Below are 15,832 nucleotides of genomic sequence, written 5' to 3' on the forward strand. Positions count from 1 at the left end.
TCTGGCAGTGCAGACTAAAATAATGTACAGTAATGGACAGTAATGGGCTGTAATGAACAGTAATGGGCTGTAATGGATAGTAATGGGCTGTAATGGAGAGTAATGAACAGTAATGGGGACAAAAATAGAATATTGCGAAAGAAATTATAGTAATGTACATTAAATATTATAATCTTTATTGTACAGACTTAAATACATAAATCATAAATAACAAATGTGCTTGTGATATTGTTTTATAAGTGCACATAATATGCTTTAATTAAAATAATGCCAAAACAAATCTCTCTCTCTCTCTCTCTCTCTCTCTCTCTCTCTCTCTCTCTATATATATATATATATATATATATATATATATATATATATATATATATATATATATATATATATATATATATATATATAATCTTTACTAAGACTGTCCACCTTTTTTATATTGTTCTATTCTGACTCCGCTCAGCTCTCATCCTTTTTCTCTGGGGAGGTTTTTCCCGAAGGTTCTTTGGTATAGTGATTTTACCATTTGTCGACCTTACTGTTAACTTATTTGTGCCTTGTCTTTGAGAAACTTTCTAAATATTGCTTCTCGTTCAGTTTCTATTTATTGACACCACACGTCAATAGAAACTCTGTGATGCATATAATTGGATGCCAGCTTGAAACTGCCTCTTCCAATCAATGATCTTTCGGCGTCTTTATACTGGTAACTGACAATAGATTGTAGTAAGTCTATCAGATCGGATATATTTTTTTGCTTCCATTTGGTTCCAATCTTCAAGATATTATTCGAAGACACTGCATTATTATTTGTCCAGTGGGCGTCAACATTTTTTACCCTCGCAGGATAGTTAGCATGATCTTTCAGTATTAGTAGCATTCGTTTTTCGAAGCATGGCTGGAAACTTGACGCTTTTTCCGAAATGACATCTGTTGCATGTTTTATTCTTGCTTCTAATACTACAGAATTATTGGCCTGTGCAATTCCTTCGTCACCGAAAAGGGTGTTTACAACTGATATTTTTATATTGCACGTTGACGCCGACCATATTTTTTAAATAATCAGTGACATGTTGCTTCAAGTGTCGCTACAGGGAATGACCGCTTTAAGCTTTAACGAATCGAAGTTTCATCATCTGAGCTGACAATCATGTTTTCTATTTCTTCATCTGTGAAATGACTGGAAATTTGTGAGAAGAAAGCATTGTCAGTTTCAACGTCAGATTTACCATGTGGAAAAGAGGGGCCGAAAAAAATTGGAGACTCTCCGGTATCGGTTCGTAAAAGTGCCCTGTTTTTGAAAACTGTTGATGTTAAGTACATTTCACCAAGATTAAATGTTCTGTCCACACCTAATACCGTTCCCTCCATCGTAGAACATAATCATTTAATATCCTGTATCTGTGCGAAAGTGTACAGTATGATGGACGGACCAGAATCAACGTGTCGGACAACTCTAACGAAAGGGTGCTGAGAATACACTTTACTTTTTACATTAAGAATGTGGTCGGCCAGATTTCTGTTGTAAACATCTTTGGCCGGTTGTCTTTTCTGTCTGTGTTTAATGTTTTGGACAACCTTAAATGTCATAAACATCTTCTTCTTGGTTTATTTTGTCGTACACATTTTTTGCGGAGTCCTGTTTTACCATACTTGCAGCCACAACTTTTACGCGTTGTGTAGTTCTTATGTATTCTTCGTGTACTTCTGGTTTTAATGTGCTTCCCGGGAAATGCACCAACATACTCCATAATCGAGACAAATTTAGATAGTGTCATAGAGTGTGGCACATTTCCTATCCAAGTAACACGTCGTTTGTATTTTAGTGAGTTCTTGTGCTTCCTATATGCCAGATGCACAACCATCATGTCAGAAGCATCTGGTTGTGGTTCAAGTGGACAGTAGACGCGCACACCGTTTAATTGTTTTTCAGTGCAATATTGTCCGTCTCTCTTTATAACGCTGACCAGTTTCTCGTTTAGTGTAACAAAGTAATTTCTGGGAGAAGTACCTTTCATCCACGTGTCACGGTCATCCCAAAACTCTCTCCTCATACCAGTTTTCGTTCTCTCCTCATTTAGTGTATTGTCAAATATAAAGAACACGTTTTCCTTTGTGCCAGGCGGTACACGTGGTAGTGCACTATGATATTCATTTAGGTTTAAAATTCTCAGTGTTTCTGTTATGTCCATAAACTTCTCATTCTTCAAAATCCCACTGTGAGGCCCAGCAACAGTAACCTTACCAGAATTCCCAACTATTGATGCTGATTCATTATTTGTTACAGAAACATTGTCCCAACAGACCTTGTTTGGTTTTATTGATTCCAGTGCGAGGTCATTGGTGTCATCTTTGTCAACTAGGCTGGTATATCTGTTCGAACAATTTACGTATGTGGAATCATTATTCTTGAATGACCACGAGAAGCAACGACGACGTTTCGGAGTCTGCCAGTCACCGTCATCTGGTTGACGCTTAGGTGTTGACGTTTCCATGCTAACGTCACGTTCAGGTGTGTAATTACTGGGATAGTCATTGGTGGCTAGGATACTAGTTGACGCTGTGAATTTACTTTGAGGGCCAATGACGGTTGGGTTACTGACTGGAGGTTCACTGACGGTCGGCTTAATGATTGGTGGTTCTCTGACGGTTAGTGGTTCACTGACAGTTTCAGTATTGATGGTCAGGTTGTTGATTGGTGGTTCACTGACGGTTGGAGGTTCACTGACGGTCCTGGGACTGATGGGTCAGGTTACTGATTGATGGTTCACTGATGGTCTGGTTATTGATGGGTGTATCATTGACGTTATTTTCAAACAATGCCACGAAATGGTATGAGGTCCATGTTTTTCTTCCTTTTTGTATACCAAAAGAACGTTAGCTGGCTTGGTTACATTGATCCACATCACTGAAATCGTCGATCCTTCTGCTGCATGGTTGAAGGTTGTATTTAGGGCCCTAAATGCCGAGTCCTTTGTCCCGTTTACAGCTGGATAAACACTACGTAACGGACGCTTCGTAACCAAAAAATACATAAACAGCATAATACATTGCTACAGTAAAATACCTAATATGCTTATCATGTATCATCTGACAATAAAGTTGCTGAGATGTATGAATACCATTATGAGAGAGAGAGAGAGAGAGAGAGAGAGAGAGAGAGAGAGAGAGAACATGTATTATCGAGGTAATGGAATTCCTCACCCAAAATGTTATTATGACATTCAGTACATTTTCTTCTTTTAAATTGATTTTACTACATTACATTGACCATTTTCAAGATACATACTATTATACAATCGGCAACAAATAACATCAAATTGGTCAAATTTTCTTATCAAAGACTCAGTTATAAGACGGAATGCTAATTTAAAGACTAAAAATCATCATTTTGTGATCAATGACATACAATAATCAATCCGATAATAAAGCTAATGATAAAATGCAATTAATATTGAAAAACATCTACTTTACCAAGTTTAACTAAATTTAAGAAATGTACTATTATTAATTATTTTTTACATGTGATGTTAACATTACACAAACAGGACATATATACGCTTGGGAACATGTTATTTATTTATTATTCTAATTGCTTCTTTCATCTTTCCTATTCACATTTGAAAGCATATTATTGAATCACCGTGTTTATTATAAATGGCAACAACTGATACATTTTATTGGCAATTGTGTATTTTATGTAGATAATGTTTAATGTTAAACACAGATAACAGGAGGTTTGCATATTCAAATGAATGATTGTACAGACAGCTCAATTAATTTGCAGGGATGATATAATTAATTATATACATTAAAGATCATTAAATGGAAACTAAACAATATATAAGCAATTCAAAAGATGACATACCTCACATAAAAGATAGCCCGACTCACAAGCTTTCTTACAGTCACCGCAAAGAAACTGTTTCTTACTCTTTCCTTTTACCATTCTGATAGTATTGAAGATATCACAAACGTCCACAAAATTGAAAATTTTAACACGGTGAATAGAAAACTGTTTTTTGGCTTGACTGCAACCTTCTTATATAAGGAATATATGTCTATTGGAGCCTTCTTATTCTTCTTCTTCTTGATGCCAATTATTTACATTTAAAATCACTGTTTAAACATTAGCGAAAGTTGGTAACAAGCACTATTATTCATGATACCTTAATTCAATTCTATTAATGTTCATTGACCATTACATCTCAAAGTATGTCGTTAATAGATAATTATGTTAGGCCATGCATGATACTGCCCGCTCAACTTACTGGATTCTATGTGCATATTAGGACAGAATTTTTTAGTACAAGTAATAAGATTGAAATTTTCTCTCAACTGTATTAAACGTAAGTTGATAAAATATATTGAAAATAAATTTCTATTAAAATATATTGAGATTGAATCCGTTTATTCGTTGTTACAATTATATGCTACTATTCAACAATGATTACGCTATTATGATCAATTACGAACCGTCTTATACATACATTGCCCTGTATCTCAAGTCAGAGAAAAAGTATATTCATTAGGATACGTAAATAGATGAACAAGACAGATTCCAAAGATTCCTATAGAGGGCAAATGTGCTGATCTTGCCGAAGTACCTACGTAATAATGTACATAGACCTAGACAATAATCTATAAGAGACTACGAAGCCTCACTTTGAGATTCTGTCCATCGCAAAGAGCTAGGCGCGCGCCATATTTGGCGTTGTCCTAAGAAATTGGTATATAAGGTCCCAGCCACGGGCTGACACCAGTTTTGCTGGCCAGAAGCTCAAACAGACTTTTGTCTTTACAGGTAGGATTATGATCTATGTACAATTTTTCATAGTATAAGACTTGTTAGTGTTATAAGAATTTTTAGTGTTAAGATGTTAATCTAACATCAGTATGTTTAAACATTAGATCAGTTTAATATTTCTTTGCTATTCTTTAATACAATGTATGGGAAAGTTAATTGTTTGAAGAACTTTAATTTACTTATAATTATATTATTGATTATAGTAAAAGCAATGTTCGCTGCCAACTTCATACTCAGTAATAGTTAATTTAGAAATAAAATACTCTTTAAATAATAGAGTTTAATATGTTGACTTTTTAAAATAAATTCAGTAAAATATATTTCAATTACTGTATTAGTCTGAAATATTGAAATTTAGATTATTTTGCTATCGTGAATTTATTTGATATTTAATTATCTGTATTACATTCTAAATGACAGATATTATACAATGTATGATGTTGGTAAGTGAAAGAATATCGTAGTTTTATATGTATTTCTTATATCAGCAAATTGAGCTTGTTGTAGTTTGATATTGAAATGTAAGTTTATATGTTGAGTATTTCAATAAAGTTTTGCTGGCCAGAAGCTCAAACAGACTTTTGTCTGTACAGCTCGATCCCGAGTACTCTCGCATGCCAAGATTCCCCAACATGTAGCTAACCGTATTCACGACATCATCAAGTGACACCTCTTTCAAGAGGATTGAACTTCCTTTCTTCTCTCTCTCTCTCTCTCGGGTTTTGGAAACAGATTGAGTTTACGAAACAAATCTCATCGTAAAATGCAGCTAAAGTGGACATCAAAGACACGTGCAACAGGTGTGAATGCGGCATTTAATGAAAGCACACTATACTACTTTTAGGTGTTTATGAAATTTAAATGTTTCAGCCATTAGTCCTACAAGAAAAATCAGTTAACTAATTTTTTGTATAAAAAATGTTGAAAAAAAGGAACACTTAAATGGAGTCTCTTAAATGAAGACAGAAATAAAATGATACATTTATTAAGTTCCATAGCTATGCAACTCTGTGCTATTATTTGATAACATAGATTAGTATATACGGTTCACAAGTGCCAACATATATATTTTGTTTGATTCCCACAGAAGATCACATGTGTGTATACAGAGCAAATGGATTGGACATACGTTTTTCAACTATTAAGCATAATTATTGAACACACATGATTGAGGTCTGGAAAAAAGTCAACACAGCTGACATACATACATAGAATTAAATGAGAGGGATGAAAGAATGCTAAAGTCAGAGGGACAGTGATTCGTGTGGTCTGGAATGTAAAATTGTAAATAACAATCGTGATGGAACAAAAATAATAATCAGTTTCTGCATATAAATCTTATAAAACTAGTTCCAGTAATTTATTCCATTCCTGTAATTTCTCTTACATTATACTATTTTCGTCTCCATTACTGTCCATTACCGTACATTACTGTGTTTAGGGAGACCGTAAAATAATGTGTTTGTGTTCGCGCGCGCGTGTGTGAGAGAGAGAGAGAGAGAGAGAGAGAGAGAGAAAGAGAGAGAGAGAGAGGCGTACTTGAGAATAGGCATCTGTTCCATCTGTATCGATAAAATTATTAACATAAAGTAGATTGTGCCACCAATTTTCTCGACACTTGTCTCCGACAACAATCCTTTCAGGCCACAGTGGTCCGTGACCCAGATACATATAGAGGATAGAGAACAATGCCAGGACTAACATATAGGCCGGAGTGAACCTAGTGGGGAAAATATAACTTATAAAAATAAACAAAGTGATAGACGCAACAAGCACAAAGGATTTATTTGGAACAAGCGCATTTTAATTTGTAAATAATTAAATACTGTGATTAACAGGCTCGGCCCTAGGGCAAGGCGAACGAGGCAATCGCCTTTAGTCCCGCGCTTTCAGGTAATGCAATTTTTTTTGCTTGAGGCCCCGCGATCATCGCTTGCTGCCTTGGGCCATGCATGATGGCTTAGGCCCACACATCCTAGGGCCGGGCCTGGTGATTAATTGGGAAAACTGACGAGTAAAGAGTCAGAGTTCTATTAGACAAGATGCATTGAGTTTTGAGAACATTTCTGGCTTCACACTGGTGGCGAGAGAATATTATTTGTACGGCATAAATGTACTCATATTTCCAGAATATAATACAATTATCATGCACTGAAAATCTAAGCTAATTAATAAGAAACATTTTCCTCAAATCTGACGATATACAGCAATGACGATTTTGTATACCTTAATCAAATCGATGTCACAATATAAATATAAATATACAGTATGATGTGTGCCTAACTTTCCAAGTACTGCTTGTATTTAACAAATCGATCCATCGATCGCTCATTGATTCAAATATTAATCAATAAATCAATCAATTGTGCTTAAAATTATTAATCAGTCGATTAGGAATAATCAGTCTTACTAGAAATAATACTTTTTCTTCTGGCCACACCCCCGTACCAATCAAGCAAACTTACTTGAAATATCGACCAAGATAAAACTTCAACCAGTGCTTGAAACCACCTTTTGTGTTCTTCTCCTCCAGTCGGTTTAAGTACATGTATGTCACTAGACAGCCGCTGTAATATTATGTTTAAATATGTTTCAGAGCTATAGTAAAGAAGCAGTCATGGTTGGGTAACTAGTTTTCAAGCTTTGGTACCATCCCCCTCCCCAATCCCCTGACACAAATTCCGCACGTCTAAATGGGCTTCTTCTAATCTATCGTGGTCCTCCCAAGAACAGCAGTTCCATACAATGTATGCATACTCCAAACGTAGTCGTAGAAAGACAGTTTTTTCTTCTTCTAAAGACGCCCTGTTTAAATTACAGTAACAGAACCAAAACATTTTTGACATATTTTAAATTGAACAATGTAGCACTAATTTGTAACAGTTAATTTAAACTCAAGATTCAATGTATATGTTTTTGAAAGATTTTTTTGTTGTTTTTTTTTTTTTTGTTTTTTATTGGTAATCTTTGTTCTTTTTTTGGTGGTAATCTTTGTTTTTTTATCATCAGATAAATTGATGCATTTTGAAAAGATATTCTGTGGGAAAGAATATTTTTTACATTGATACGTTGCAACATCTATATTTCACGATTATACTGTATCAATCTAGCAAAATATTTCCAGTGATTTAATTTACAACTTTAACACTCCAATTAAAACAACAATACATTTTAAGATGTCAAATCAGGTCGTGAAGTTTGCAACAAAAGCGTTCAGAAAAAGGTATTAATCTTTTTTCCCTTTAAAACTGCGTTACGAGAATGAAAAACTAAATTACATTTATAATATTACATCGTGGGGAAAATATAAAAAGAAGCAGTTAATTTGTATTTTGTAGCCCTATTAAACCGTGTGATATCAACACACACGAAAATATAGTGTTTACTAAAAATAAGCTAACATTTTATTAAGTGCATTAATTACCTCTCATTTTTCACGTATCACTAAATACACATTTTCATCTATTTCGAACATTGTATATTCAATATACATTTTATCTGAATTAGTAAGTGTGGGCTTGGGATGGAGAAGCAAACCGCTAAGTAGTCCGCCTGCCTCATTACCGATCGAAAGGGTGAGTGTTCCAATTCGAACATCGTATCAGCACGTGTTCGCTGCCGTGGTGTACCCTTGGGTAAAATATTTTGCTGTAATTGTCTTTGCACAAAATGAAGTACTTGTGTTTCTCTGCTATAAAACAACAAACCACAACCAAAGATTTTATCCAATATAGGGTATGGAATACCGCCAGAGTAACTTATTTTAACGTGCTCTTATAGAGAACATTTTATTTGTTGCATTATATCCATCTTGTACAGACACTCCATTATATCCATCTTGTACAGACACTCCATTATATCCATCTTGTACAGACACTCCATTATATCCATCTTGTACAGACACTCCATTATATCCATCTTGTACAGACACTCCATTATATCCATCTTGTACAGACACTCCATTATATCCATCTTGTACAGACACTCCATTATATCCATCTTGTACAGACACTCCATTATATCCATCTTGTACAGACACTCCATTATATCCATCTTGTACAGACACTCCATTATATCCATCTTGTACAGACACTCCATTATATCCATCTTGTACAGACACTCCATTATATCCATCTTGTACAGACACTCCATTATATCCATCTTGTACAGACACTCCATTATATCCATCTTGTACAGACACTCCATTATATCCATCTTGTACAGACACTCCATTATATCCATCTTGTACAGACACTCCATTATATCCATCTTTTACACGGTCATTGCAGATTTGGACATCATATGCTGGCCTCAATTCCTCTACGAACAGCCAAATTAAACGCGGGCCTCAAATTTTGTTTGCACAAATATTTTCGGTGATCTTGTGCGACAATTTCCAGTACGAATGGGATGGTATCTTCCCCATAGTTGCTTAATGATATGGAAATTGCAATCAAATGTACAGTAAAATTCGGCATTTATTTTAAGCAAATTTACTTTACTGGAGACAACGTGGCTTGTTGTGACGAAATCTTTTGTCCCATGTATGTTCAAAATATGGTTTTGTACCTTAATCTCATATAGGAAGACGTTTTTTTGAATAAAAAATAAATCTTTTGTGGCTTCCAATGCATCATCTTTAATTTCAGTATCATGGCAGAGTTATACTAATCGGTTGCCTACTAAAATACAGGGACTGGATTAAACCTACATTTTGACGCCCCCCCCCCCAAAAAAAGCCTGGTTATTTCATAACTTTAAATTGACAACTGTCAATTATTTTTACAAATAAAAATTCGCAGAAGGAGAATATTCTGCATAGTATCATCATTAAAATTTGAAAACATCTCAATGACAAACGACCTAGTTTTTACCCTCTCAAATATAGGAAAGTTTTGTCCCAAATGTGAAACACAGATGAGACATAGTTATTGCTTTTCTGACTGCGTCATCGTTGATGTTAGCGGTGGCGTCTATGTTACGGCTCTGCCTTTAGCTCAGTTGATTTTTGGACAGTTTTTAATGTATAGTCATGAAACTTAATAGACGGATTAACCACGGAGGGTACTCCTCATTTCAGGCAAACAGGAGGTCACAGTGACCTACTTCACGCACGAGTGATCATTAAGTACTTGCATTTTGGCTCAGATTCTCTGAGAAGGTTGAATGTACAGTCTTAATAACATGATGGGTGCATTGATAATGAAGAATTTATCTCATTTCTACCAAAGCAGGGAATAGTGGCCGACGTTTGTTGCTCAACTGACTCTGCAAGATTTAGGCAACGACGGAGCAGGCGAGACAGCATTCTGCAAAATTCTTGCTAAGTCCGAGTACTTTTGAAGTTATCTCTAATAATAATAATAATAATAGGCTTTTATTAATAAGGCAAACAGAGTCATTAAGGTTACGACATTAATTTTCTGCGCGGACTGTATTATATATATATATTTTTTTAAATACCCTCAAAAATATACATCGATAAACAGATTCGCGAATTACGATGACGGATTTTCATCTTCAAAATCGTGATACACACACAGAAAAATTGAGTTTTTTGTGTGTGAAGGAAATAACAATACTATTTTGTTTAAGATTAAATGATCTATACTTTTCTTTCACGAAGAAAGCACCGAAGAATTACGCATTAGATCAGATAGGAATTGGAAATCCTTACCTGATCATGAAGAAAGTGTCCACAGCATGCGTTCCTGCGAGAACCGCTTGGAATGTAAATCGTTTTAGAATTTTAAATGTATCCATCATATCCCCTGAAAAGAGGAGATACAAAACATACAGTGAAATCTGCCGTAGTGAACATCTATACATTAAGGACATTTTTCAATATAGATACACATCTTACAATCCTCTTTTTCATTTTCTTTACATATCTAATGTGACTATAAAACACATTTGCTCATACAGATCCACATCTTAAAACCTCTTGTCTTCATTTCTTTTATATTTCTAGCATGAATATAAAGGACACTTGTTCATACATATCCACATCGTGTGATCACTCGTTTCATTTCCTTCAATATTAAGAATTAAGTTGCACACTATGCGAAATGTAATGGTGTAACGATCCCTCGAATATCCTTGAATTTCACTGCAAGTTCTTGTTCTTCTAACGTAGAATAATACTAACTATGCCTTGCATGAGTTATTCCTTTGTGCAAGAAAAACCATTACATTATATTTGGGTGTGTGTGTGTGTGTGTGTTGGAATTTTAACGTAGCTTTAACAATTTTAGTCAATTCGCTACTATGTCTGCAGTGTGGCAGTTTATAATGATGTCTAGCACTGGGGCATCATGCTGCAGACATGTAGTGTCCCATCCAGTCACATTATCCCGACACCATGCCAACCAGTACCAACCACAGGTGCTCGAAGCGATCTTAATTTTGAAAATCCCAATAATCTGAAGGCGGGAAAAAATCATACCGAGTGACAAGATTACCTCAGATTACCCCCATGACCCGTTTTGACATAGGATCCTGTCTATCATACCATACAAGAGACAAGATAAGAAACTTAGAAAAAATTCGTTCCACGCTTGACTCTTGATTTCCTTTTGCTATTTCCGTCTTTGAAAGTACACGACCATAATCGATAACTTGTTTTACTCCTGAGATATTTGTCTATTCATCAAGGTATCATTGATTTTTCTGAGCTGCACCAAACTGAAGTTACGGGCTCCGAAACGTACGAATTTCACCAATATCACCTACCGGGACAAATTTACGTGTCTGAGATAAGTAATATGATTGGCTCAAAAGGTAATATCATTAACCAGATGCATGTGTGTTATTTAAGTATTACCCTTTGAGCCAATCATATTTCGCCGTTAACGTGTGTGCCGCTTAGTCGGGATGTTTTGAAATGAGTGTAACATGTATTTGCTTTGTTTGGACTTAAGATAATTCTTCTATCGAACAGAATTTCTAAAGTTTAATCGAGTTAATGGTCAGCAAGAACATACTTTTGTATCTACCACTGTTCTCAGATTAATGAAGTAATGGATCGTAGATTCGCAAACACCATATCTCTCCGTAAAATATAGCTCCTTGCACAGGAGCATAACTTTGTCCAGGCAGGCTAAATTCACGACATTTGTACGTTTAGGAGTCCGTAACTTCAATTTGGTGCAACCCAGAACAATCTTTGATGGCTTGATGAATAGAAACATATATTAGAGGAGTAGAACAAGTTATAGATTATGGTCGTGTGCCTTCAAAGACGTAATTAGCAGAAGGAAATTGACGGTCAAGCGTGGAATGACGTTTTTGGAAGTTACTTACTCATGGTATGATAGACAGGGTCCTGTGAATGAGCGGGTCATGTGGGTAATCTGAGGTAATTTTGTCACTCGGTATAAAAAAAATTCCCCTCAGATTATTTCTTTTATTTCATCATGAAGCTCGCGTCGAGCAGATGTGATCCTAACACTAACCTGTTAATACTGAGTACCCAGCGAGGCAGCTCCTACTACCATTTTTATAAGTCTTTGGTATGACTCAGCCGGGATTCGGACCCTCTGCCTCTCGCATCTGAGGCGGACGCTCTAACCACTGGGCCACCGGCGTGGTCTACATTGAAGAAAAAAGACAGTTACACCCAAGAACATGTTTTCACTTACGAGGAACCAATATAGTGCCAGTTAACTCGCCTTTAACAATCAAACAGATAAGGAAAAAAAAAACATAGAGGCATAAGGCTTTAATTAGTGAATTGTGTAAGATCTGAATTAGCCGGGAGGTCTCACCTGCAACAGGGGCTTCTGCCAAAGATAGTATATTGTAAACGTAGGTATTTCCGAGAAGTATCCAAGTCATGCTAAGAAATCGGATACCAAAGATACACGAAATGTCGTCCAGTTGCTCCTCCGTGCTGAGTAGGTTTGTGGCGTTGGTGTAGATGGAAAAAGCTCGAAAAAACTTCACAACGGCAGACTCGTGTGCTGGGAAATGAAATGGGAAGGTACTAAGTAATGAAACTTGCAAGCTGTTGTTTATTTTATATTTTGTTAAGGAAACAAAGTGATGAAATATTGAAAATTTTATCAAATATTCACACTTATAAATGACAAGAATTCGCTTACTTGGCGATTCAGTTCAGCAATGGCTGGTTCTTTTCAAGAAAGCTCCAGACGAATTTGTTTTATGAAGAGTAACTTCAATTTTTTGTTTAAAAGAGGTGTTGCTGAATATGAACTTTGTTTTGGGGGTAGGATGCTCTTTATATTGTAAACCGTTTCGGCTCTTTGAGCATTTCCTGTAAACATGAAATAATTGTTGGCATTAATAGGGACTATTTTATGCTATCCTTCTTTTGACAAAAAACGTAACTTATTTAACGAATATCCATTGAAAGGTTACAACTTGAAGAAGTAGGATTGCAAAGTATATATTAAAATTCATTGCTTATCAATATCAAAATAAGAAAATATTTACAGGTTAGTTCACCATACCTTCAGAACATAAACTAAACAATTTGATACGCAGAAGTTTATAGTTGTTTTACCCCATTCTGAGTTTGACTCCTCTCTTAGAGCTTTTGCTGACGAGTTTGTAATATCATAATGTTCTTTGCTTTGTTCTTGTTCTGGTAGGTCATAATGATGATGATGATGACCACCATCTTCTTCTTCGACTATTTCTTCTTCTTCTTCTACTTCTTCTTCTTCTACTTCTTCTTCTTCTACTTCTTCTTCTTCTTCTTCTACAATTTTGTCTTCTTCTTCTTTATATTGATCTTTATTCTTTTCCGTAATGGTTGCAGGATCCATCTTTTCGTAATTGTCACTAAGATAACCCGATCTTCTCAGTTTGACGTCACCACTAATAACTACGGGAATCGGAACTCCACCAACAATTTTTTTCTTTGGGGTTTGCACAATGTCGCCTTCGTAAGTAGGGTGTATGTGTGTGTTGGCCTCAGTCTCATTTTGTCTAAAGCTAATAACTCTTTCCATATGTCGCTTTCCTGTCTGTTTCTTTGGCACCTCATCACCGTACTGTCTGATTTCTGAAATGTTGAATTTTGTGCAGTGTGACTGCAATATTTGTTAAAAAGACGTGTGTTGGGTATGAACATTGCTTTGTGAGGGGTGGGTGGGGACTGGAAAGCTCTTTACCGTTTGATCTGTATCAGTATTTCCTGTAAACATGAGTTAATTATAGACATAAATAGGGAGAGTTCAATGCATTCCATCTTGTGACAAAAAGATAAATTATCTAATGAATATCCATTGAAAAGTTACAACATGAAAAAGAATGATTGCAAAGTAACGATATAAGTGATTGCTTATCAATATCAAAACAAGAAAATGTTTATTGGTTTGTTCACCTTACTTCATAACCTAAACAATTTGATATAGAGGATATTATAGCTGTTTTACCCCGTTCTGAGTTTGACTCCTTGGTTCGAATTTGTACTGACGAGTTGGATATATCAAAATGTTTATTGCTTTGTTTTTTTTCTGTTACGTCATCTTTTTCATCTTCATTCTTTTCCTTGGTGGTTGCAGGCTCCACCTTTTTGTAAATCTCATTTAGATAACCCGCTCTTCTTAGCTTCACGTCATCATTATCGACTCCTGGGTTTTGTACAAAATCGCCTTCGAAAGTAGGGTTCATATAAATGTTGGCATCGGCCCTATCTTGTCTAAAGCTAATACTTCTTAACAGACGCTGTTTTCTTTTCTGTTTTTGGGGCTTCTCGTCGCCGTACTGTATGACCTCTGTAATGTTGAATTTTGAGTCAAACGTAAATTTTACTGGATCATCGTCTTCTTCCTTGTGCGTAAATACGTCCACTAGGGTTCCTATCAGAACAAGAAGAATCAGGGCACCGAATACTCCTCTGAAATAGAAGTAAGGCGGAGTTTCTTAGAACCAAGAACACCGTCCGATCTTTAAAAGAAAGAAATGGATTTTTTTATACCGATCTACGATGAAAAGTATGAAACTTCTGATGTGGCATCAAACTGTTAATAGTATTACACAAACATATATACGAGCCAGTGTCATTTATATACATACATACATACATACATACATACATATATATATATATATATATATATATATATATATATATATATATATATATATATATATATATATATATATATATAAAGACACAGTGCAAATGATACATAGTATGACACATTATCAAGCAATTAAAATAAAATATGTAAAAATATGAAAACAAAGGACAGCTAATAAGGAGAGAGAGTAGTATTGAAATTTCAGATTGCTTATGATGTTTTTCATTCAGAAAATATATTGAACTTATTGGTGCATCATACAGAAACAATGCGAATTTGATTAAGAATTCAAACGGCAGCTATCGTCCTAGTCGTATTAGTAGACAAAAGGGCCCATAAAGGAATTAATTCGGTTCTACGCTCCCAAATTTCCTTTTAGATCTTTGAATTTCCAGGTCTGAACAAAAAGTCCATGGCTCGATGGGATAATTTGAAGTCTTGGAAGCCAAGAAAAAGTCGTCATTTTGTTAAAGCAAGTGTTTCCTTTCGTTGCTGGGCAATATTTAATATTGAAATGAGTGTTTAATTACATTATTTTTTAAGTGTACAAACTATGAGCGATAATGCAATTTGTGTTTCTTAATGTGGCTGGATACAATGCATTTTTTAAATAAAGCAATTATACGCTGATGTATTTTTTTTAAAGAAAAGACGATCAAGTTTTCAGAACACAGTTCAAAAATTAAGGTCTCGCTTACAATTGCCAAAAGATTAAGAATTAAATTTGACAGGAGAGGTTTGATATCAAATAATTCAAACGCTTTTCATGAATGCTTTTCTTTAGTTGGAATTATAATTGACAATGATTCAGTTTTGAGTATTTCACTTGAAAAGTTTTATGAATTAAAGTCCAGAGTGGTAGTAAAGATGAATAAGGAAGATAACTATGATATGCAAGATACTACTACTACTACTACTACTACTATTACTACTACTATTACTGATGATGATGATGACGACGACAACAACAACAACAATA

The 15,832-nt window shown here is 35.1% G+C and overlaps 1 protein-coding gene across 2 annotated transcripts in view; it reads right to left on the bottom strand.

Annotated features, from left to right (window-relative positions):
- The window catches only part of LOC149781587 (O-acyltransferase like protein-like), a 52,454-nt gene that overhangs the window by 15,953 nt on the left and 20,669 nt on the right, over positions 1 to 15,832 (bottom strand). The window contains exons 5-10 of one of the 2 annotated variants that reach the window (XM_089935637.1): positions 14,203 to 14,666; positions 13,326 to 13,829; positions 12,568 to 12,762; positions 10,479 to 10,572; positions 7,267 to 7,368; positions 6,341 to 6,521 (exon numbers count right to left, since the gene is read on the bottom strand). In XM_089935637.1, coding sequence (XP_089791763.1) covers positions 6,341 to 6,521; positions 7,267 to 7,368; positions 10,479 to 10,572; positions 12,568 to 12,762; positions 13,326 to 13,829; positions 14,203 to 14,666 — 1,540 coding nt within the window. The remainder of the gene's footprint in view (positions 1 to 6,340; positions 6,522 to 7,266; positions 7,369 to 10,478; positions 10,573 to 12,567; positions 12,763 to 13,325; positions 13,830 to 14,202; positions 14,667 to 15,832) is intronic. The other variant, XM_089935638.1, reaches the window with a different exon arrangement.

The sequence above is a fragment of the Sinohyriopsis cumingii genome, chromosome 15, assembly GCF_028554795.1.
Source record: "Sinohyriopsis cumingii isolate HCF-2022 chromosome 15, ASM2855479v2, whole genome shotgun sequence".
NCBI lineage: Eukaryota > Metazoa > Mollusca > Bivalvia > Unionida > Unionidae > Sinohyriopsis > Sinohyriopsis cumingii.